The 22,573-nt window shown below is 45.4% G+C and overlaps 1 protein-coding gene across 2 annotated transcripts in view; it reads right to left on the reverse strand.

The window, feature by feature from the left end:
• Positions 1 to 21,993, reverse strand: part of LOC144682046 (coiled-coil domain-containing protein 158-like) — a 200,675-nt gene extending 178,682 nt beyond the window's left edge. For both annotated transcript variants that reach the window (XM_078544325.1, XM_078544317.1), the window contains exon 1: positions 21,369 to 21,993. In XM_078544325.1, the coding sequence (XP_078400451.1) occupies positions 21,369 to 21,489 (121 nt within the window). In that variant the 5' untranslated portion in view covers positions 21,490 to 21,993. The remainder of the gene's footprint in view (positions 1 to 21,368) is intronic.
• Between the last annotated feature and the right edge of the window lie 580 nt (positions 21,994 to 22,573).

Raw genomic sequence — 22,573 nt, forward strand, 5'->3', positions numbered from 1 at the left:
ATCCTCACTTCTGCTGATTAAGTTCCTCTGATTCTAACCGTGGGTCCATTTTAACACAAACTTCAAGTTAACTTTTATTTTTAACAGCCTCTACCTCATGGCTCAAAGCCCATCCCCTGACGTGAGCTTTGCTGAAGATCTGGAAAAGACCTGGCTTCGGATTTGCTCTCAAATCTTGTTTTAAATTCCTCGACATCATCGGACATCTAGACCATAATTCGGCGCTGGATTACATTGGGGAAAAAAAAGTAAGACCCTGCTTCTGACCAGAATCTGCTGTAATTTTTTCTCTTCTTTCCTGATCTACAACCTCTGGAATAACCTAGATCAACAACATCTTTCAAACACAAAGATAAAAACAAAAAGCTAAAAGCTACTGCGGATGCTGGAAATCCAAAACAAAACAAAAACAGAATTACCTGGAAAAACTCAGCAAGTCTGGCAGCATCGGCGGAGAAGAAATCAGTCAACGTTTCGAGCCTCCATGGCCCTTCGGCAGAACTGCAGCATAGTTTCAACAAGGGAGAAATATAAAATGGTTTAAGGTGGGTGGGGGGGGGGGGGGAAGAGACACATTGAGGGTGTGGTGTGAGCAGATAATAATCAAAAGATGTCACAGACAAAAGGGTCAAAGAGGTGTTGAAGGTGGTGGTCTTTGTCTGAGAAAAGTGCTAATTAAGATTGGAAAACAGGATATTCAAAGTACAGCTCTAGTGGGGGTGGGGTGGAAAGACTAAAGGTTTTAGTTTTAGATTTAAAAATAATGGAAATAGGTGGGGAAAGAAGAATCTATATAAATTATTGAAAAAAAAGCGGGTGGGGGGGGAAAAGAAACGGGGTGGGGATGGGGGGAGGGGGAGTTTAAGATCTAAAGTTGTTGAATTCAATATTCAGCCCAGAGGGCTGTAAAGTGCCTAGTCGGAAGATGAGGTGCTGTTCCTCCAGTTTGCGTTGGGCTTCACTGGAACAATGCAGCAAGCCAAGGACAGACATGTTGGCAAGAGAACAGGGTGGAGTGTTAAAATGGCAAGCGACAGGGAGGTTTGGGTCTTTCTTGCGGACAGACCGCAGGTGTTCCGCAAAACGGTCGCCCAGTTTGCGTTTGGTCTCTCCAATGTAGAGGAGACCGCATTGGGAGCAACGAATGCAGTAGACTAAGTTAGGGGAAATGCAAGTGAAATGCTGCTTCACTTGAAAGGAGTGTTTGGGCCCTTGGACGGTGAGGAGTGAGGAAGTGAAGGGGCAGGTGTTGCATCTTCTGCGTGGGCATGGGGAGGTGCCATAAGTGGGGGTTGAGGAGTAGGGGGTGATGGAGGAGTGGACCAGGGTGTCCCGGAGGGAACGATCCCTACGGAATGCCGTCAACGGGGGTGAAGGGAAGATGTGTTTGGTGGTGGCATCATGCTGGAGTTGGCGGAAATGGCGGAGGATGATCCTTTGAATGCGGAGGCTGGTGGGGTGATAAGTGAGGACAAGGGGGACCCTATCATGTTTCTGGGAAGGAGGAGAAGGCGTGAGGGAGGATGCGCGGGATATGGGCCGGACACGGTTGAGGGCCCTGTCAACGACCGTGGATGGAAAACCTCGGTTAAGGAAGAAGGAGGACATGTCAGAGGAGCTGTTTTTGAAGGTAGCGTCATCAGAACAGATGCGACGGAGGCGAAGGAACTGAGAGAATGGGATGGAGTCTTTACAGGAAGCGGGGTGTGAGGAGCTGTAGTCGAGGTAGCTGTGGGAGTCGGTAGGCTTGTAATGGATATTAAACATCTTTCAAGCTTGGCTTCTAATTCCTGGATTCCTCTCAACATCAATTCAACATTTTCTGCTCTGGACCACACTGGCTTTACTATAAGACCTAAACTCTATCTCTCTCTTGCTGATCTCCTGTGAAATTTAAACCTCAGGTAGAGTCTACTGCCCTACCCCCATCACTACATTGATTGTGACAGAAGATGGAGCATTAGGGAGAGTCAGCGGCGCTTGGGGAAGGAAAGGAAAGGAATCGGAAAAGAAGCATGAAACAGATCAGAATAATTCAGGAGAGCGGGGTGGGGGAAAGCAACACAACCTGGTGGCTTCTATATGTTCACGTCCTGCCTGTCATTGTGCTGAGAGAGAGAGAGAAAAATATAATAACGACAAGGATGGCTAGTGCCAGTGGTTTGAAAGTGGAATTTATCGTCAGTGACAAATACAAACTGGTCAGGAAAATTGGCAGTGGCTCATTTGGCGATATCTACCTGGTGATTAACATCACCAACGGGGAGGAGGTGGCAGTGAAATTGGATCCACAGGAAGCAAGGCATCCTCAGCTTCTCTATGAGAGCAAACTGTACAAGATCTTGCAGGGAGGAGTCGGCACCCCTCACATCCGAGGGAATGCAATTTAAGGATTGTATGTCCTAGGTCCACACAGTGGAGCCTGGTCTCCAGTCATCTCAGACCCCCTTGTCACTGGACCAAGGCCTTGCTCCGTGAAGCCCGTGTGGTAGCTGGTGTGCAATGGTCACCCCGTGTTAAAAGAACTCAGACACAGGCATCTTCCACCCCCTTAATATGGAGTTCAGGACCTGGAACGTAAGGACCCTCATGGACAACCCCAACAGCATCAAACTGGAACAGCGTACTGCTATCATTGCCCGGGAGCTCAGACATTTTGACATTGACACCGCCCTAAGTAAGACCAGCAGGCAGGAGAAGGCCAGCTCAAGGAACAAGGTGGCGGTTACACCTTCTTCTGGAAATGTAAATCAATAGAAGATCACCGCCTCCACAGGCTTGACTTCGCCATTAAAAACAAACTAGTTGGCCACCTCAAAGACACCCCTTGTGGGATAAACGAATGCCTCATTACCCTTCGGCTCACCCTGGACCAGAGCCAATGTGCTACAGTCCTCAGCATGTACGTCCCAACACTGGATGCTACAGACGAGTCCAAAGAGGAACTTTACTCCAGCCTCGAACAAGCCCTGGCCCGAGTCCCAAAGGGCAATAAGCTGATCCTCCTTGGCGGCTTCAACACCAGAGTTGGGGAGGACATAGACCTCTGGGGGGATGTAATCGGCATAGAAGGGGTAGGGAAATCCAACACCAACAGTACCTTGCTCCTGACAAAATGCCTAGAACACAGTCATAACCAACGCCTTGTTCTGTCATAGACACAAGTACCAGGCCTCATGGCAAAACCCTTGCTCCAAGCACTGGCACTTGCTCAACGTCATTGTCCGAACAAGGGGCCACAAGGATGTGCGTATCACCCAAGCCATGACAGGTGCCGACAACTGCTGGACGGATCAGCGCCTCATTTGCTCCGTCATCAACATCATTGTAGCCCCAAAGCAGCGACGGCAACAGAAACAATGCCGCAGGAAAATCAACACTGAGGCACTCAAGGACCTTGATAAGAGAGCCCTATTCACTGCCAACCTGGTGACTCCCGGTGACCCAGAGACGGAGAGTGTCCACGGCGCCTGGTCTGCCCTCAAGGACTCCATCATCAGCACCTGCGATGAGACGTTTGGTCACTCGACCAGAAAGCACCAAGACTGGTTTGATGAGAATGACCAAAAGATCCAGGAGCTGATAAGCTGCAAGTGCAGGGCATTTCTGAACCTGAAACAGCAACCCAGCTCGAGAGCAAGTAAGCAACTCTACAGAAAGCTGAAGGCTGAGGTCCAGCAAAAAGACCCATGACCTAAAGAACAGATGATAGGTGGAGAAAGCGCAGGAGATCCAACAGTTAGCCGACAACCATGACGTGTGAGGTTTCTTTAGCGGAATCAAGATCACCTACGACCTGAGCACCCAAGATCCCAGTCCACTGCTGGCCAAAAACGGAGAGGTGCTTATGAAGGGCAGAGAGGCAGTCAGCACCTGCTGGAAGGAGCACTTCAAAGATCTTAACAGAGACTCTGTCTTCAACGCGAGTGTCCTCGACTCCATCCTGCAGCATGCTACCCGCCACCACCTCAGCACAAGACAAACCCAGCACGAGGTAGAAAAGGCCATTTGACAGCTAAAGAGCAACATGGCATCAGGAGAAAATGGAATCCCCACCGAAGCACTAAGCACAGTGGAGAAGCACTATTGGCGCAAATACGTGGCATCATCTGCCTTATCTGAAGAAGGATAGCATGCCAGGAGATCTCAGAGATGCTGTAATCATGACCGTCTTCAAAAAAGGTGACAAGACCGACTGTGGTAACTATAGAGGAATCTCCCTGCTGTCGGCCACGGGGAAGGTCATTGCAAGAATCCTCCTCAGTCGCCTTCTCCCTGTGGCTGAAGACCTCCTCCCAGAGTCGCAATGCAGATTCTGCCCACTATGGGGCACAACGGACATGATCTTCACCACGTGGCAACTGCAAGAAAAATACAGGGAACAGCACCGACCCTTCTACATGGCCTTCTTTGAGCTCACAAAAGCCTTCGACACTGTTAACCGCGAAGGATTATGGGGCATCCTCCTCCGTTTCCGCTGCCCCCAAAAGTTTCTCACCATCCTCCGCCTGCTCCATGATGACATGCAAGCTGTGATCCTGACCAATGGATCCACCATAGACCCAATCCACGCTCGGACCGGAGTCAAGCAAGGCTGTGTCATTGCACTGACGCTCTTCTCAATCTTCCTTGCCGCAATGCTCCATCTCAGCAAGCTCTCCACTGGAGCAGAGCTAAACTACAAAGCAAACGGGAACATGTTCAACCTCCGCCGCCTGCAGGCCAGATCCAAGGTCGTCCCGTCCTCTGACATTGAACTACAGTATGCAGACGATACTTGTGTCTGTGCACACTCCAAAGGCCAAGCCTCAATCCATTGTCAACACCTTCACCAAGGCATACGTGAGCATGGGCCTTACAGTAAATATCCGTAAAACAAAGGTCTTCTATCAGCCTACCCCCACCACACCACACAGCCCCTCCCACGCCCCAGGTTATCAAAATCCACGACGAAGCCCTGGATGATGTGAACCACTTTCCATACCTTGGAAACCTACTGTCAACAAGGGCAGACATCTACGACGAGGTTCAGCACCGCCTTCAGCGTGCCTGGGCAGCCTTCAGCCACCTGAGGAAGAGAGTGTTTGAAGATCAGGACCTCAAACCTGGCACAAAGTTCATGGTCTACAGAACCGCCCTCCTATATTGCTCATAGATGTGGACTACGTACAACAGGCACCTCAAAACGCTGCAGAAGTGCCACCTGCGCTGCCTCCGCAAGATCCTGCAAATCCATTGGCAGGATCGGCACACCAACATCAGTGTTCTTGCTCAGGCCAACATCCCCAGCATCGATGCACTGACCACACTCAATCAGCTCCGCTGGGCGGGCCAAATCGTCTGCATGTCTGACACGAGATTCCCGAAACAAGTGCTCTACTCGGAGCTTCGACATGGCAAGTGAGCCCCAGGAAGGCAGAGGAAATGCTTCAAGGACACCCTCAAAGCCTCCTTGAAGAAGTGCAACATCCTCACCGACGTCTGAGAATCCCTGGTCCAAGACCACTCGAAGTGGAGGGAAGGCATCCGGGAAGGAATTGAACACCTCTAGTCCCATCGCCGAGGGCTAGCTGAAGCCAAGCGTTGACAGCGAAAGGAGTACATGGAAACCTGGGCACCCCACCAGTCCGTTCCCCCTACCACCGTCTACCCCACCGATGACAGAGACTACAGGTTGCACATTAGACTCTTCAGTCGCCTGGGATTTAATTTTTAATGTGGAAGCAAGTCATCCTTGACCCTGAGGGGCTGCCTAAGATATAGACTGGGGCAATCAAATTGGCAAGAATGGTCTAGAAAATGACTTTATAGAATGCTTTCATGTCAGTTTCTTGGAGAAGTACGTAGTTGAATCGACTAGGGATAGAGCTATCATAGATCTAGTATTGTGTAATGAAGCAGGGTTACTTAGTAATGTCATAGTAAAAGATCCACTGGGAAATAGTGACCATAATACCATTCAATTCCATGTTAAGTTTGAAAGTGACATGGTTCAATCACAAACGAAAAGCTTAAACTTCAACAAAGCCAATTACATAGGTATAAGGGGAGAATCAGCTAGGTTAATTGGGCAAATCAACTAAAAGATATGGAGGTAAATGAACATTAGGAAACATTTAATGAAACAATTCAAAATGTTCAACAAAAATAGCTTCCATTGAAAAGCAAAACCTCAGCAAGAAGGACCCATCTGTGGCTCACTCAGGATATTAAGGATAGTATTAGATTAAAAGAAGAAGCTTATAATGTTGCAAAAACAATTGTAAGTCTGAGGATTGGGAGTGTTTTAGAAACCAGCAAAGGGCCACCAAAAAGTTGATAAAAAGGGAAAAAAATAGAATATGAGAGTAAACTAGCCAGAAATATAAAAACAGATTGTAAGAGTTTTTCTGAGTATATAAAAAAGAGTCGCTGAAGTAAACATTGGTCCCTTAGAAGCAGTGGCAGGGGAAATTATCATGGGGAATGAGGAAGTGGAGGAGGCATTGAACAAATATGTTGTGTCTGTCTTCACAGTAGAAGACACAAGTTCCAAAAAGTGCGGAAATTATAGAAATTCATATCAGCAGAAATAAAGCATTGGAGAAACTTAAGGGAATAAAATCCAACAAGTACCCAGGACCTGAAGGCCTACACCCTAGGGTTCTAAATGGGATACCTGTAGAGATAATAGATGTGCTGGCTATGATTTTCCAAAATTCCTTAGATTCAGGAACAATCCCACTAGATTGGAGGTTGGCAAATGATATACCGCTTTCCAGGAAGGAGGGAGAGAGAAAAAAAATGAACTACACTAACATCAGTTGTTGGGAAAATGCTGGAATCTATTATTAAGAAAATCTTAACAATGCACTTAGAAAAGCATAGTATGATTAGAAGAAGTCAACCTGGTTTTACTAAAGGGAAATCCCGTTTGACAATTCTCTTCGTAAAATGCATACAATTTTAACTTCTTAACATGATAAATCTTATGTATATGCCACCATAACAGTACCTCAACTACGTAACTCATCGTCATATTTGCCCTCTGCCTTATAAAGAGCCTTCCAGTGGGCCTATAGTTTATAACAAAAACAGAATTACCTGGAAAAACTCAGCAGGTCTGGCAGCATCAGTGGAGAAGAAAAGCGCTGACGTTTCGAGTCCTCATGACCCTTCAACAGAATGTTCTGTTGAAGGGTCATGAGGACTCGAAAAGTCAGCTCTTATCTTCTCCACCGATGCTGCCAGACCTGCTGAGTTTTTCCAGGTAATTCTGTTTTTGTTTTGGATTTCCAGCAATAGCTTTTAGCTTTTTGTTTTTAGGCCTATAGTTTATGTTTTGCTAACAGCAGAACCAGGATTTTGGTTCATGTGGTACTTGCAAATGTTCACATTATGATTTTAGCAGAATTTCTGGCAACTCTGCACAAGTTGCAGATTTTCCTCAGTGCATTCTACCAATGAGGTCAAGTCATCCTGCAATTTGAGACACACACCACCAAATTTCTGTCTTCCCTGACAAGCTACCGTGATCAACAATGGTCTATTCAGCATGCAAACAATGACTGAAAATGGTGCCACCAGCCTCTCTGTACAAGGTACATTTAACTTATAATTCCAGTCACAGGAGTTCTATTCAGCATATGGGTGTAACATTTGGTTCTGTGCTTCAATAAATCTCTCCATCAGGAATAGTGCAGAGCTGTTTGATGTGGCACTACTTCCCTAGTTACATGACTAACTGGAAGGTAAGGTTTCTAACCTGATTGGATAGAATTTCTTATAGAAAATCAATATATAAAAGACATGAATAGCTGGGTTTTTCCAAATATATCTTCCACTAGAGTTAGTATCACTCCTTCCAGATGTCTAATGCATAGCTCACGTTTTATCCACACACTGGGTTATTCCTGGCCAGCAATGGCCCCATGATGTTTGCACCCACTTTTTCAAAAAGGCTGTTTACATTTTAAAAAATATTCCATAGAGAATGCTTTGCCTCGATCCCCTCGTCTTATGCAATTTCTGGTATTAATTGCATGTTCTATAACATTGAATCTTTTAAACTTTAAAATAATTGAGCAATAAAAATGGGGTAGTAAACAATGCTTCATACATTGTGCCTCCTGATGCAGAGTGAATGGAATTTTGTGGGTTACTTTTAATAATTCTTTACGATATTTCTGGTGCAACTCTATTTGCTGGAACACTTCAAATTCTATGCCACTGGTTTGTTTCGAACTCCACATCTAACCAATGCAGCTGAACAAAGCCACTGCTTCTGCTACACTTTGCTGTTGGCCTGCATGTTTTGCTCTCATGCAGCTTGTACAATGGGACCAGTCTTAGTCTGTCAAATCCAATCTGTTCAAATCTCCAGGCTCCCCCTTGATAGCTGTACCAAAGATGATGTTGTGCAGGGATTATCTACCTCTCCATATGCCTTAATAATATTCTGGCCAAACACACTAGAATTCTCCTCTGATTAATGCTATCTCTTCCCTCTATTCAGACAGTAAATGCCTCTGCTCTTCTATAATGCACTCCACTTCCATTATAGTCTGCCTTATCGCAATGTAATAAAATAACTAGTCAACAGTGCCATCAAGTCACACTTACTCACCAATACCTTGATTACCAAAGCTCAGTTTGGAGTCAGCCAGGACCACTCGACTCTAATAAAAACAAAAAACTACTGCGGATGCTGGAAATCCAAAACAAAAACAGAATTACCTGGAAAAACTCAGCAGGTGTGGCAGCATCAGCGGAGAAGAAAAGAGTTGACATTTCGAGTCCTCATGACCCTTCAGCAGAACTGAGTGAAGTTAGGAGAGGGGTGAAATATAAGCTGGTTTAAGGTGGGGGGGAAGGAGAGAGAGAGAGAGGGAGAGAGAGCTCTCTCCCCCCACCTTAAACCAGCTTATATTTCACCCCTCTCCTAACTTCACTCGACTCTAAACCTCATTACAGCTTGGTTCAAATATGGACACGAGCTGAATTCCAGGATGAGGTGAGAATGGCTGCTTTTGACATCAAGGCCAAATTTGACCAAGTGTGACATCAAGGAGCCCCCAAAGCTGAAGTCAGTGGGGTCAGAAAGGGCAACTAAAGTGAACAATGTCAATGGCAGCTACAGGCCAGCAACCAACCGACTGAAATATGTGTCAGAGGCAAACTCACACCTGGTGAGTCAGAAATTAGCTCTGACTCTATAAACAAGGTACAAAACAATGACAACGTCTATTTGTATTCGGACCAGCCAGTTTTCCTAGCAGGTAACCTCGACATCTGATATGGTCTTCAGTTTTCAGTTATATAAGTGGATGTGAATACCCTTTAGTAGAGGCAGGCTGTCAGCAATAATATTGATACTGCACTGGAGGAGTCTCTGACTCTCTTAGGATGTGGTACCCAGCAGGCAGGTAATAGCACTGCAGCACTTAAGATTCTTAAGCGCTGCAAAGAGGTAATTAAGCTGATGGTTTTAAGGGGGATCAAACAAGTGAGGAAAATGTTGGGAGTCTTGGGATATACTTGATATAACTATGGACTGGTGCCACATTTGGGAAAGAGAGGGAGAAAGAAGCAGGATTTCCAATATAAAGCACAATATTTTAGGCTCAAAATTTTTTTAATTCATTCACGAGATATGGGCTTTGCTGGCCGGGCCAGCATTTTTATTGCCCATCTCTAGTAGCCCTTGAGGTGGTGGTGAGCTGCCTTCTTGAACCGCTACAAGTGGTGTAGGTACACCCACAGCACTGTTAGGAAGGGAGTTCCAGGATTTTGACCCAGCGACAGTGAAGGAACAGCGATATATTTCCAAGTCAGGATGGTGAGTTACTTGCAGGGGACCTCCAGGTGGTGGTGTTCCCATCTATCTGCTGCCCTTGTCCTTCTAGGTGGTAGTGGTCGTGGGTTTGAAAGGTGCTGTCTCAGGAGCCTTGGAGAATTCCTGCAGTGCATCTTGCAGATGATACACAGTGCTGCTATTGTGCATCGGTAGTGGAGGGGGTGAATGTTTGTGGATGTGGTGCCAGTCAAGCACATGCTTTGTCCTGGACGGTGACCAGCTTCTTGAGTGTTGTGGGAGCTGCACTCATCCAGGCAAGTGGGGAGTATTCCATCACACTCCTGACTTGTGCCTTGTAGATGGTGAACAGGCTTTGGGGAATCAGGAGGTGAGTTACTCATCACATGATTCCTAGTCTCTGACCTGCTCTTGTAGCCACAGTATTTATATAGCTAGTCCAGTTCAGTTTCTGGTCAATGAAGGATGTTCACAGTGGGGAATTCAGTGATGGTAATGCCATTGAACATCAAGGTGCGATGGTTGGATTCTCTCTTGTTGGATCTGGTCATTGCCTGACACTTAAGCGGCAAGTAATATTCGTGCCACACATCAGCCCAAGCCTGGATATTGTCCAGGTCTTGCAGCATTTAGACATGGACTGCTTCAGTATTTGAGGAGTTGTGAATGGTGCTGAACATTGTGCAATCATCAGCGAACATCCCCACTTCTGACCTTATGATGGAAGGAAGGTCATTGATGAAGCAACTGAAGATGGTTGGGCTGAGGACACTACCCTAAGAAACTTTTGAAGTGATGTCCTGGAGCTGAGATGACTGACCTCTAACAACCACAACCTTTGTGTTATGTATGACTCCAACCAGTGGAGAGTTTTCCTCCTAATTCCCATTGAATCCAGTTTTGCTAGGTCTCCTTGATGCCATACTATGTCAAATGCTGCCTTGATGTCAAGGGCAGTCACTCTCACCTCACCTTGGGAGTTCAGCTCTTTTGTCCATGTTTGAACCAAGGCTGTAATGAGGTCGGGAGCTGAGTGACCCCGAAAGAACCCAAACTGGGCATCAGTGAGCAAGTTATTGCTAAGCAAGTACCGCTTGATAGCACTGTTGATGACCCCTTTCATTACTTTACTGATGATCGAGAGTAGACTGATGGGGCGGTAATTGGCCAGGTTGGATTTGTCCTGCTTTCTGTGTACAGGACGTACCTGGGCAATTTTCCACATAGCTGGGTATTGCCAGTGTTGTAGCTGTACTGGAAAAGCTTGGCTAGGGACGTAGCAAGTTCTGGAGCACAAGTCTTCAGTACTATTGCCGGAATATTGTCAGGGCCCATAGCCTTTGCAGTATCCAGTGCCTTCAGGCGTTTCTTGATATCACGTGGAGTGAATCGATTTGGCTGAAGACTGGCATCTGTGATGCAGGGGACCTCCGGAGGAAGCCAAGATGGATCATCCACTCGGCACTTCTGGCTGAAGATTGTTGCGATGCTTCAGTCTTATCTTTTGCATTGCTGTATTGGGCTCCTCCGTCATTGAGGATGGGAATATTTATGTGGGCCTCCTCCTCCAGTGAGTTGTTTAATTGTCCACCGCCATTCATGACCGGATGTGGCAGGACTGCGGGGCTTAGATCTGGTCCATTGGTTGTGGGATCGCTCAGTTCTATCACTTGCTGCTTATGCTGTTTGGTAAGCAAGTTGTCCTGTGCTGTGGCTTCACCAGGTTGCAACCTCATTTTTAGGTATGCATGGTGCTGCTCCTGGCATGCCCTCCTGTCCTCTTCATTGAACCAGGGTTGAATCCCTGGCTTGATGGTAACGGTAGAGTGGGGGATATGCCAGGTCACAAGGTTACAGACAGTGTTCGAGTACAATTCTGCTGCTGCTGATGGCCCACAGTGTCTCATGGATGCCCAGTCTTGAGTTGCTCGATCTGTTCGAAATCTATCCCATTTAGCACGGTAGCAGTGCCACACAACACAATGGAGGATATTCCTCAATGTGAAGGCAGGACTTCGTCTCCACAATGACTGTGCGGTGGTCATTCCTACTGATACTGTCATGGACAGATGCATCAGCGGCAGGCAGGTTGGTGAGGTAGAGGTCAAGTATGTTTTTCCCTCTTGCTGATTCTCTCACCACCTGCCGCAGACCCAAACTAGCAGCTACGCCATTTAGGACTCGGCCGCCCGGTCAGTAGTGGTGCTACCGAGCCACTCTTGGTGATGGACATTGAAGTCCCCACCCAGAGTACATTCTGCGCCCTTGCCACTCTCAGTCCTTCCTCCAAGTTATGTTCAACATTGGAGGAGCACTGATTCATCTGTTGAGGGAGGGCGGTACATGATAATCAGCAGGAGGTTTGCTTGCCCATGTTTGGCCTGATGCCATGAAACTTCATGGGGTCCGGAGTTGATGTTGAGGACTCCCAGGTCAACTCCCTCCCAACTGTATACCACTGCGCTGCCTCCTCTGCTGGGTCTGTCCTGCCAGTGGGACAGGACATACCCAGGGATGGTGATGATGGAGTCTGGGACATTATCTGTAAGGTATGATTCCATGAGCGTGACTATGTCAGGCTGTTGCTTGACTAGTCTGTGAGACAGCTCTCCAAATTTTGGCACTAGCCCCTATAAGTTAATAAGGAGGACTTTGCAGGGTTGACAGGGCTGCGATTGCCATTGTCGTTTCCGGTGCCTAGGTTGATGCCAGGTGGTCCATCCGGTTTCATTCCTTTTTTGTGACTTTGTTACAACTGAGTGGCTTGCTAGGCCATTTCAGAGGGCATTTAAGAGTCAACCACATGGTTGTGGATCTGGAGTCACATGTAGGCTAGACCAGGCAAGGACGACAGATTTCTTTCCCTAAAGGACATTAGTGAACCAGATGGGTTTTTACAACAATCGACAATGAACAATGGTTTCATGGTCATCATTAGACTTTTATTTCCAGATTTTTATTGAATTCAAATTCCACCATGTGCCGCGGCAGAATTCGAACCCAGATTCCCAGAGTTTTACCCTCGGTCTCTGGATTACTAGTCCAGCGACAATACCACTACGCCATCGCCTCCCCAATGGAATAAGCCCCATGGAATAAAAGAGACGATGGTTGAATGACAGGAAACAGAGAGTAGCGATGAACAATTGCTTTTTGGACAGGAGGAATGCATATAGTGAGTCTCCCCAGGGATCATTGGTAGGACTACTGCTTTTCTTGATCTATATCAGTGACTCAGACTTGAATGTAGAGGACATAATTTCAAAGTATGTGGATGACACAAAACCTGGAGGCATAATGAACTATGCAGAGGATAGTGATAGGCTTCAAGAGGACATAGGCTGGTTGATGGAATGGACAGATGCAATTTAATGCAGAGGAGTTCAAAGTGATACATTTTGGTGGAAAGAACGAGGAGAGCCAACATTCTAAAGATGGTGTAGGAACAGAGAGACCTGGGGGTATGTGTGAACAAATCATTGGAGGTGGCAGGGCAGGTTGAGAAAGTGGTTAAAAAGGCAAATGAATGGGCTTTTTAAATTGAGGCATATAGGGTACAAAAGCAAAGAAGTTACGATGAATCTTTAGAAAACACTAGTTCGGCCTCAACTGGAGTATTCTGCCAATTCTGGGCTTTGCACGTCAGGAAGGATGTGAAGGCTTTAGAGAGGGTGCAGAAAATAGTTACCAGAATAGTTCCAGGAATAAGGGACTTCAGTTATTTGGATAGGCTGGAGAAAATGGGATTGTTCTCCTTGGAGTAGAGGAGGTTGAGAGGAGATTTGATGGAGGTGTTTAAAATCATGAGGGGTCTGGACAGAGTAGATTAATACCACTGGTGGAAAGGTTGAGAACCAGAATACACCAATTTAAAATGATTGGAAAAAGAAGAAATGGAAACATGAGGAAAAACTTTTTTTTTTACACAGTAAGGTGGATAGGCTCTGCAATGCACTGCCTGAAATGCTGGTGGAGGCAAATTCAATCATGGTTTTCAAAAGGGGATTGGATAAGGATCTGAGGGGGAAAAAATGCAGGGCTATGAGGAGAGGGTCAGGGAATGCATCGACGGGCAGAGGGATCTGGGTGTACAGGTCCACAGGTCACTGAAAGTGGCAACGCAGATGGATAAGGTAGTCAGGAAGGCATATGTCATGCTTGCCTTCATTGGCAGGGGTATTGAGTATAAAAGCTGGGAAGTCATGCTGCAGCTGTATAGAACCTTGGTTAGGCCACACTTGGAATATTGCGTGCAATTCTGGTCACCACATTACCAGGAGGATATGGAGGCGTTGGAGAGAGTGCAGAGGAGTTTTACCAGGATGCTGCCTGGTCTGGAGGTTATTAGCTACGAGGAGAGGTTGGAGAAACACGGATTGTTCTCACTAGAGCGACGGAGATTGAGGGGCGACTTGATAGAAGTTTACAAAATTATGAGTGGCATGGACAGAGTAGATAGTCAGAAGCTTTTTCCTAGGGTGGAAGAGTCAATTACATGGGGACATAGATTTAAGGTGAGAGGAGAAAACTATAAAAGTGATGTGTGGGGCAAGTTTTTTACGCAGAGGGTAGTGAGTGTCTGGAATTCGTTGCCAGAGGAGGTGGTGGAAGCAGGTACGATAGTGGTGTTTAAGAGGCAGCTTGACAAATACATGAATAGGATGGGAATAGAGGGATACGGACCCCGGAAGTGCAAAATGCTTTAGTTGACGGGCAATATGATCGGCGCAGGCTTGGAGGGCCAAAGGGCCTGTTCCTGTGCTGTACTTTTCTTTGTTCTTTGTTCTTTGAGTGAGACTATCTGGCCTGAATTTTCGGTCTCAGTTGAGAGCGCAGAGTTGGTAAAATTCCAGGCTCCACAAACCTGACTTGGGAGTAATACCTCGGACTGTATATACACCGGACTACCAATGCTTGCTATTTCACTCTGTATTTTGATATAAGCCTGAGAGCTATCTGGCTGGTTTCACAACCTATCATTATCATTGGAGTGCCTGTCAGTTCACAGTTTGAATGTATAGATAGTTCAGTGTATAGACTCTCTGGGGCATTTCTCCCAGGCTGTCAGACTTTGGTTCGGTGCGGGGTTGGGGTAGGGAGTGGGGGGGTAAGGGAGGTGGTGATAACTGGAGTAAGATCCACCAGCCTTGGAAAGGGTTCAGAGGCAGCCACAGGGGCTGTCAGAGGCAGAAGCTATGCAAATGGCCCGCCTCAGTGATCCGGGACTCTGCTTTAAAACAAACAATAAAACAAAAAGCATCCCTCCAGCCCTCACTCCTTACCCTCCCACACACCCCATGCCGCATCCATACCACCTCATACGGTCCACCCAACCCCCAGGGCCCCTCATACCATTCATGCCAACCTATGCCCCTTTCCATGGCCCTTTATAGCCCTAATGCCAAAGTGGTGCCAACACAATGCAACCCATGCTCCTTATCCAGCCCCCTTTGTGCTTAAACCCTCCATGCCAACTCACCCAGTATCCACCATGGGCATACCTCAGGACCCATGATGAGATCAAATAATGTATCTATTTATGAATTCACAGTTAAAAAACACTCTCATTGGTAAAAGCCTATCACTAGATTTAACTTTCTCCAACTAGTTAGTCCCTTATAAACAAACATTTATATTCATAGCCCCACTTCAAAAACTTTATAAGTATTTGGAGCTGTCAATCAAATTGGGAACTGACAGGCACCCCACTGTGATAATGAGAGGTTGTGAAATCATTTACCGGGCCCAAATCTTGTAATGACAGCTCTTCGATCTATGTCATCAGACAGAGTGCAATAGTAAGCATTGATTTTTTTAAACTGCAGATTTTTCCAAAAATTTAAAGGCCAGAAGATTTAAATGTCTTGACAGCTTGACAGTTCCAATGAGTTTATCCACTTTTTACACACATTCATGTCTAATTTTAACAATCCCAAAAGGCACCTGACCTCTCCTAAAGGTGTCCCTGGACCTGTCGAAAAGGGTACCCTATCACTCCAAAGAATTCTGGCAACTTTAGACCTTTTCCTGAAGCGCCTAAAGCTCACGAGTTGCATTTTGGCCATTCCACTGGTAAAACTTGGACCTGACTGAAGGCAACTGCCTCCGTGAATCACAGATGTGGCAAACTACAACCTGCCCCCAAACCCCCCTCCCCCCAACACACACACAGTGAAAATGCTGGGTGCTCAGTTTGAGGGCATGACTTCGGGTTTCAGGCCTTTGGCACCATTTTGGATAAGCTGGAGACCCTCTCCATTGTGGTAAAATTTCAGGCCTTTAAATTGCTCTTGCAGAGCTGGCATGCACTTCTCATGTAACCATTCTGTGATTCTATATATTGACCATCCTAGGACAGGTGGAACTAAGAAATTAAAAGCCCCTGGCAAGATTGAGTGGGAGCTTGACGTGATTCACAAAGGAGACATGGTAGAGGATGGATAAATGAGCTTTGTCAAAAGGAGGGAAAGTGCACCATGGTCACAGACGTATAGGATGCCACAGATCAGGACACACTCAGTGTTTGGTGGGAGAGTGGGCAGGGGAGGTTTAGGGGGCTGTAGAAATTAAAACTGTTGAGCAAAAGATTAAAAGGGTTTTCCCTTGGCCCAGAGTTGTGTACCACGTGAACAAAATTCCCAGTTAAAGCAGGTAATGCTGCGTCAATAAACAGTTTTTAAAAAAAGTTTGGTTGATTATTACTTTAAGAGTACTGGAGATTATAAAGGGCAAATATAAACTGAGATATTGAAATCAAAAGTTCTGTCTGGAACGATATCCCTTCAGTCATTAAGATCTTGAAAATGCCTTGCAAGGAAGGCACTTATCAGAGATGAAAACAATACCAGATAAATATTCTGGAGTTCCTGACTTCCATTTGGGTGACAGGGAGAAACTCTGCAGAGCCATTCATCAAGAGAGTGGGCTGCAGTTTCATTTCCATTTAGCATTGGTTTCAAGCTTTTGGGGACACAGTGATTCAGAAGTGTTAGGTTAGCTGAGGTCAGGTCCCAATTTTTGAAGCCAAGTGACACGAGATCACCTCCTGGACATAGTGTCACACATCACCACCTTGCACTGAGTACTTTTACTCAGCCTAAATTAGTTGGATAGAGGCCACAACAGATTAATATGAATACTTGCATTTATACTACATCTCACACAAGTTATTAACGAAACATTGTCACTATTGTTTTCTACGCAGAGCATTCATTCTGCACCAGTAATATCCCACAACCATCCTTGAGATGCATGATCAATTGACTTGTTTTATGATGGCTGTAGCTGAAGGAGTAATATCGACCTATTCTCCAAATAGTGCCATGGGATTTTTTAGGATCCACAGAATCATAAAATCCTACAACACAGGAGGCCATTCAGTCTACCATGCCTTTGCCCACTCTTTGAAACAACTGTCCAATTTAGATTCACACCCGGGCTTTTTCTCCATAACCCTGCACATTAGTGCTCTTCAGGTATGTGAAATTTCCTGTGGCATCTGATTCCACCACCCTTACAGGTAGAGCTCTCCATCCCCCTGTGTGAAAAAAAAATTCTCATCATTTCCCCTCTAAATGATTTTAACCTTTGATCTCTAGTTATTGATCCACTTGTTAGGGGAAACAGTTTCTCCCCACTTATCCACAAAAATTCCTCATAACTTTGAATATCTCTATTCGATCTCCCTTTAACTTTCTTTGCTTCAAGGAGAACAATCTCAGCTTCTCCAGCCTTTCCACATAACAGAAATCTCATATCCCTGGTATCATCATGGTAAACCTCCTCTGTACCCTCTCCAAGGCCTTGACATCCTTCCTAAAGTGCGGTGTCCAGAATTATACACAATACTCCAGCTGAGACTTAACCAGAGACTTGTAAAGGTTTAGCACGACATCCTTGTTTTTGTGTTCACTGCTGTTCTTTAAAGCCAAGTAACACTTTCCTAACTGCCATATCAACTGGCCTTGCAACCTTCAAAAATTTGTGAATATGCACCCCCAGGTCCTTCTGCTCTTGCACTCCCCTCAAACTTATGTTCAAATATATTACATATTCATGTTGTATTCCCCAAGGGTGTCACTTTACGGCTACCAGCATTAAAATGTATCTGCCATGTTTCTGGCCATTTCACCAGACTGTCTACATGCTTCTGAGGTCTCATCAATTCTGCTCACTACGTACCACATTGCCACATTTTATATCATCCATGTTACAACTGCAGCCGATTTTAATTGCTGCGCAAAGCAAATCCCAGAGGGAAACTTGGCTTACGGGCCATTGCCTTTCTTTCTGTATTCTCAATATGAGAAGAAGGCGTACTGATCTCAGCAGGAAGAAGTCCAGTAACACTTATGGGATCTTAGAAAATTCAAAGTAAAAGTTTTAATAACAAGATTACAGTTTCGCAGTTAAACTTAGTCTTACAAAACATTCCCCCAAAGAGACTCTCTACTTGGTCAGACCCACAAGTATACAGCTTCCAGGCAACACTCCCTTAAAGATGTTTAACTATAAAAATCCAGTAATATTACCCAATGAAAACTGCTGTAGCTTTAATGAAGGCATACCACATGACCTGTAACTCTCTTTCATTCTGTGGTGGAAATCCAAACTTCAGAATAAAACTGCTTTTTGCAGCTCAAGACTTTTCTAGTTTGTCTGAATGGCTGATTCAAACCTGCATCTTCTCCCAGCCCAGAGCCACAGCTCCCAACTCAGCTCCAGCTCAACAGCTTAGCGCCAGCTCCAGCTCCAGTCACCACGTCTCAAACAGCTCCCTTAAGCTATCTGCAGTAACTCCAAAATACCTTTTTCCCCTTTCATTTCGGGTTCCATTGTTTACATACCTCTTTGAACTCAGATACTTCCAAAAATAAGATCTTTCATGTTTCCACCTTGTCTTTGCTTTTGGGTCAATAAAATATAATATCCCCATTTTTATTTACCTATGGAACTCCTGCAAGATGAAAACACGTTTCTTGTTTCCTCTGACTTCCCTTTGATATTCAAACCAACTCTCAACTTATCTATGAATCTAACCTATTAACTTGTACCTCAAACCTAACACCTCTGTCCTTCTATATAAAAACAAAAAACTACTGCGGATGCTGGAAATCCAAAACAAAAACAGAATTACCTGGAAAAACTCAGCAGGTCTGGCAGCATCGGCGGAGAAGAAAAGAGTTGATATTTCGAGTCCTCATGACCCTTCAGCAGAACTGAGTAAAGTTAGGAGAGGGGTGAAATATAAGCTGGTTTGAAGGTGGGGGGTGGGTGGGGGGAGAGAAGTTGGGGGGGGTGGTAGTAGGGACAAGCAAGCAGTGATAGGAGCAGATAATCAAAATATGTCACAGACAAAGGAACAAAGACGTGTTAAAGGTGGTGATATTATCTAAGAGAATGTGCTAATTAAGAATGGATGGCAGGACACTCAAGGTACAGCTCTATTGGGGGTGGGGTGGAAAGATTGACAGGGTATTACAGGTATAGATTTGAAAATAATGGAAATAGGTGGGAAAAGAAAAATCTTTATAAATTATTGGAAAAAACAAAAGGGAGGGGGGAAAATCGGAAAGGGGGTGGGGATGGGGGAGGGAGTTTAAGATCTAAAGTTGTTGAATTCAATATTCAGCCCAGAGTGTCCTGCCATCCATTCTTAATTAGCACATTCTCTTAGATAATATCACCACCTTTAACACGTCTTTGTTCCTTTGTCTGTGACATCTTTTGATTATCTGCTCCTATCACTGCTTGCTTGTCCCTACTACCACCCCCCCCACAACTTCTCTCCCCCCACCCACCCCCCACCTTAAACCAGCTTATATTTCACCCCTCTCCTAACTTTACTCAGTTCTGCTGAAGGATCATGAGGACTCGAAACGTCAACTCTTTTCTTCTCCGCCGATGCTGCCAGGCCTGCTGAGTTTTTCCAGGTAATTCTGTTTTTGTTTTACCTCTGTCCTTCTCATGTTTTAAACCCCCCAACCTGTCTCCTTTTAATCTCTGTCCAGCTTAATTAAGTCTCTCTCTCACACACACACACACACACACACCCTTCTTCACAGAATAACAATATTCCCCAAAAATATTTTAAAAATCAATTTCTCACTTCTGCAAATTTTAAAATTGTACTTATAAAAAAAGGAACGGAGTAGGCCATTCGGCCCTTCAAGCATGCTCCTCCATTCAATAAGTTTGTGGCTGATCTTCTACCTCAATTTCACCTTCCTGCATTATCCTGGTATTTCTCTTGATTCCCATAGGATCCAAAAATCTACTGATCTCTGTCTTGAATATACTCAACAAGTGAGCCTCCACAGCCCTCAGGGGTAGAGAATTCCAAAGATTCGTGACCCTTTGAGTGAAGAAATTTCTCATCATCTCAGTACTAAATGTCTGACCGATTATTCTGAAACTGTGGCCTCTGTTTCTAGATTCCCCAGCTAGGGGAAACATCTATCAGCATCTATCCAGTCAAACCCCTTAAGAATTTTATGTTTCAATCAGAATATCTCTCATTCTTCTAAATGTAAGGGAAAACAGGCCTAAATTCTCCTCATAAATGCTAAATTTCTCCTCATTGGAAAATCCCCTCATCTCAGAAACCAGTCTAGCAATTGAACTTTTGTTGCACTCCCTCTGAAGCAAATACATCCTTCCTTAGGTAAGGAGTCCAAAACTGCAGTCTAATCCAATACTGACCTCCAGCAGGCACCACTGCATACTTCGCTCCAGTCAGAAAAGCATCCATTCACCACTGCTCTCTACTTCCTTTCACTCAGTCAGTGTACCCAATTAATCACCGTCACTTTCACACAATGTGTTTCTATTTTCCAAATAAGTCCATTATGTGGGACTTCATCAAATTTCTTTTGAAAGCCCACATATAGATCTACTGCAAAACCATCGTCAATCCTCTCTGCTACTTCCAAGAACAGAATCAGTTAGTCAGACACTATTTGTCTTCAACAAATCTGCATTGGCTGTCCTATATTAAACCTGCTCCAGTGGTTCAGGTGGATTAACGTCTCATCCCAAAGACATATTCAATTGTTGGTGAAAGGAAAACATATGATGAACCCAATTACTTGTTCTGCTAAGTAAACTTATTGATATTACACCAGACATTAGCGATAGATCATCACCACCCTCTCGAGGGCAATTAGGATGGGCAATAAATAAAACTTTGTTTTCATTTTTCCTGTTGGGAGGTGGTGAGAAACAAAAGCTAGAGTGAACGTGGACTCAGTGGAAACTGGAACCTGCGGGAGACTCGTGCCTGGCTCCCTCAATTCCATCTTGAGGTTCAGCACCGCTGATTTAAATCAGCTTTTCCATGGGAGCAAGAACGCTTGTAGAACTGCGGCCTATAGTTTAAGATGAAAAGTGCTTCTCTTCCCCCCTCCTTACCTTGGTAACGTTCAACTTTAATCAGACACTCATTCCCATCAAAATTTCCAATTCAGAACCATTCTCTTGGATTACACGCCCACGGCTCACAATTGTCTGTATTACACCGCATGAATTAAAACAGGTCATAGAGAATTTACCACAAAGAGTTCACCAAGACACTCACTCTCTAAAGATCGGGAGAGCTCTGAAACACCGAAGGGCGATCGGCTGGTCAGGAATCCACCTTTCGTAAAGCTGTCACAGGTCGTTGTGTTCTTGGCTTCAGTTTCAAAAACGTTGGACATTTTTAATACACCCGAGCGACTTTTTAAAAAGAACCTTTGGGCATTAACGTTTGTTTACTTAAAAATAAACATTTACAGTAAATAAATATACCGACCTTTATGCGATAATTTATTTCTTTAAAAAAGTTCAGATAAAAAAATATATTCCAAATAAGATAATAAAAATATAACTATTGGCTAATTGTTTCCTGCCCGCCGCGTACACTGAGGGTTCGGTTAAACGCCACCTGTCGCCCTGGTTACTGTGGAAGCCTTTTCCGCAGCTCTCTCCGAGCAGTAAGCGCCACCCCCCCACGGCTGTTGTTCCAAAGTGCGGCCGCCGCCCGGTCCCCGGGAACCGACTGCACGCGGGAAAAGAAGCGGCAGAACGCTCGCGGGATTCCAGCGCTCCGTATCTTAGCAATCGCCGTTCCAATTCCCAGAGGCTCTGTGAGGTCACAAAGGACTGTCCCTGTGAGATCACAACAGACTGTCGCTGTAGGGATTCCTGGGCCATTCTTCTTCAAACAGGAGCCTACCTCCTGTTGCCATTCCCCCCCCCCCCCCCCAGGTCTGGGGCTTGCTCACAGGAAGACGTGCTTGGGGGCTTGTCGTCTGGTCCACAGAGCATTGCCCTGTTGCTCCCATTAGGCATTTTCGACAGCAGCTTCCAAAGCCCCAACCTCCAGCACTTCGCAGGACAAGGGCTGCAGATGTAAGGGAACACCACCATCTGCAAAGTCCCCTCCACACCATCCTGACAAGGAACCATATGGCTGTTACCTTGACAACTGTTGGGTCAAAATCCGGAACTCCCTCCCTAACAGCACTGTGGGTGTTGCTACAACACATGGACCGTAACGATTCAGGAAGGCAGCTCACCACCACATTCTCAAGGGCAGTTAGGAATGGGCAATAAATTCTGGCCTAGCCAGTGATGCCCACATCCCATGAATGAATAAATAAAAGAAATTTGGGCATAAAAAAGCACTAATATTTTGGATAGGAAAGTCATTCAGGTTTGAGGAATTATTTGGAATGACAGTTGTAACAATCACTAGCAAAAAGAACTTAAATACTTGCCTGTAAGGGAGGCGATGGCGTG

Source organism: Cetorhinus maximus, chromosome 1, assembly GCF_964194155.1.
Source record: "Cetorhinus maximus chromosome 1, sCetMax3.hap1.1, whole genome shotgun sequence".
Classification (NCBI taxonomy): domain Eukaryota; kingdom Metazoa; phylum Chordata; class Chondrichthyes; order Lamniformes; family Cetorhinidae; genus Cetorhinus; species Cetorhinus maximus.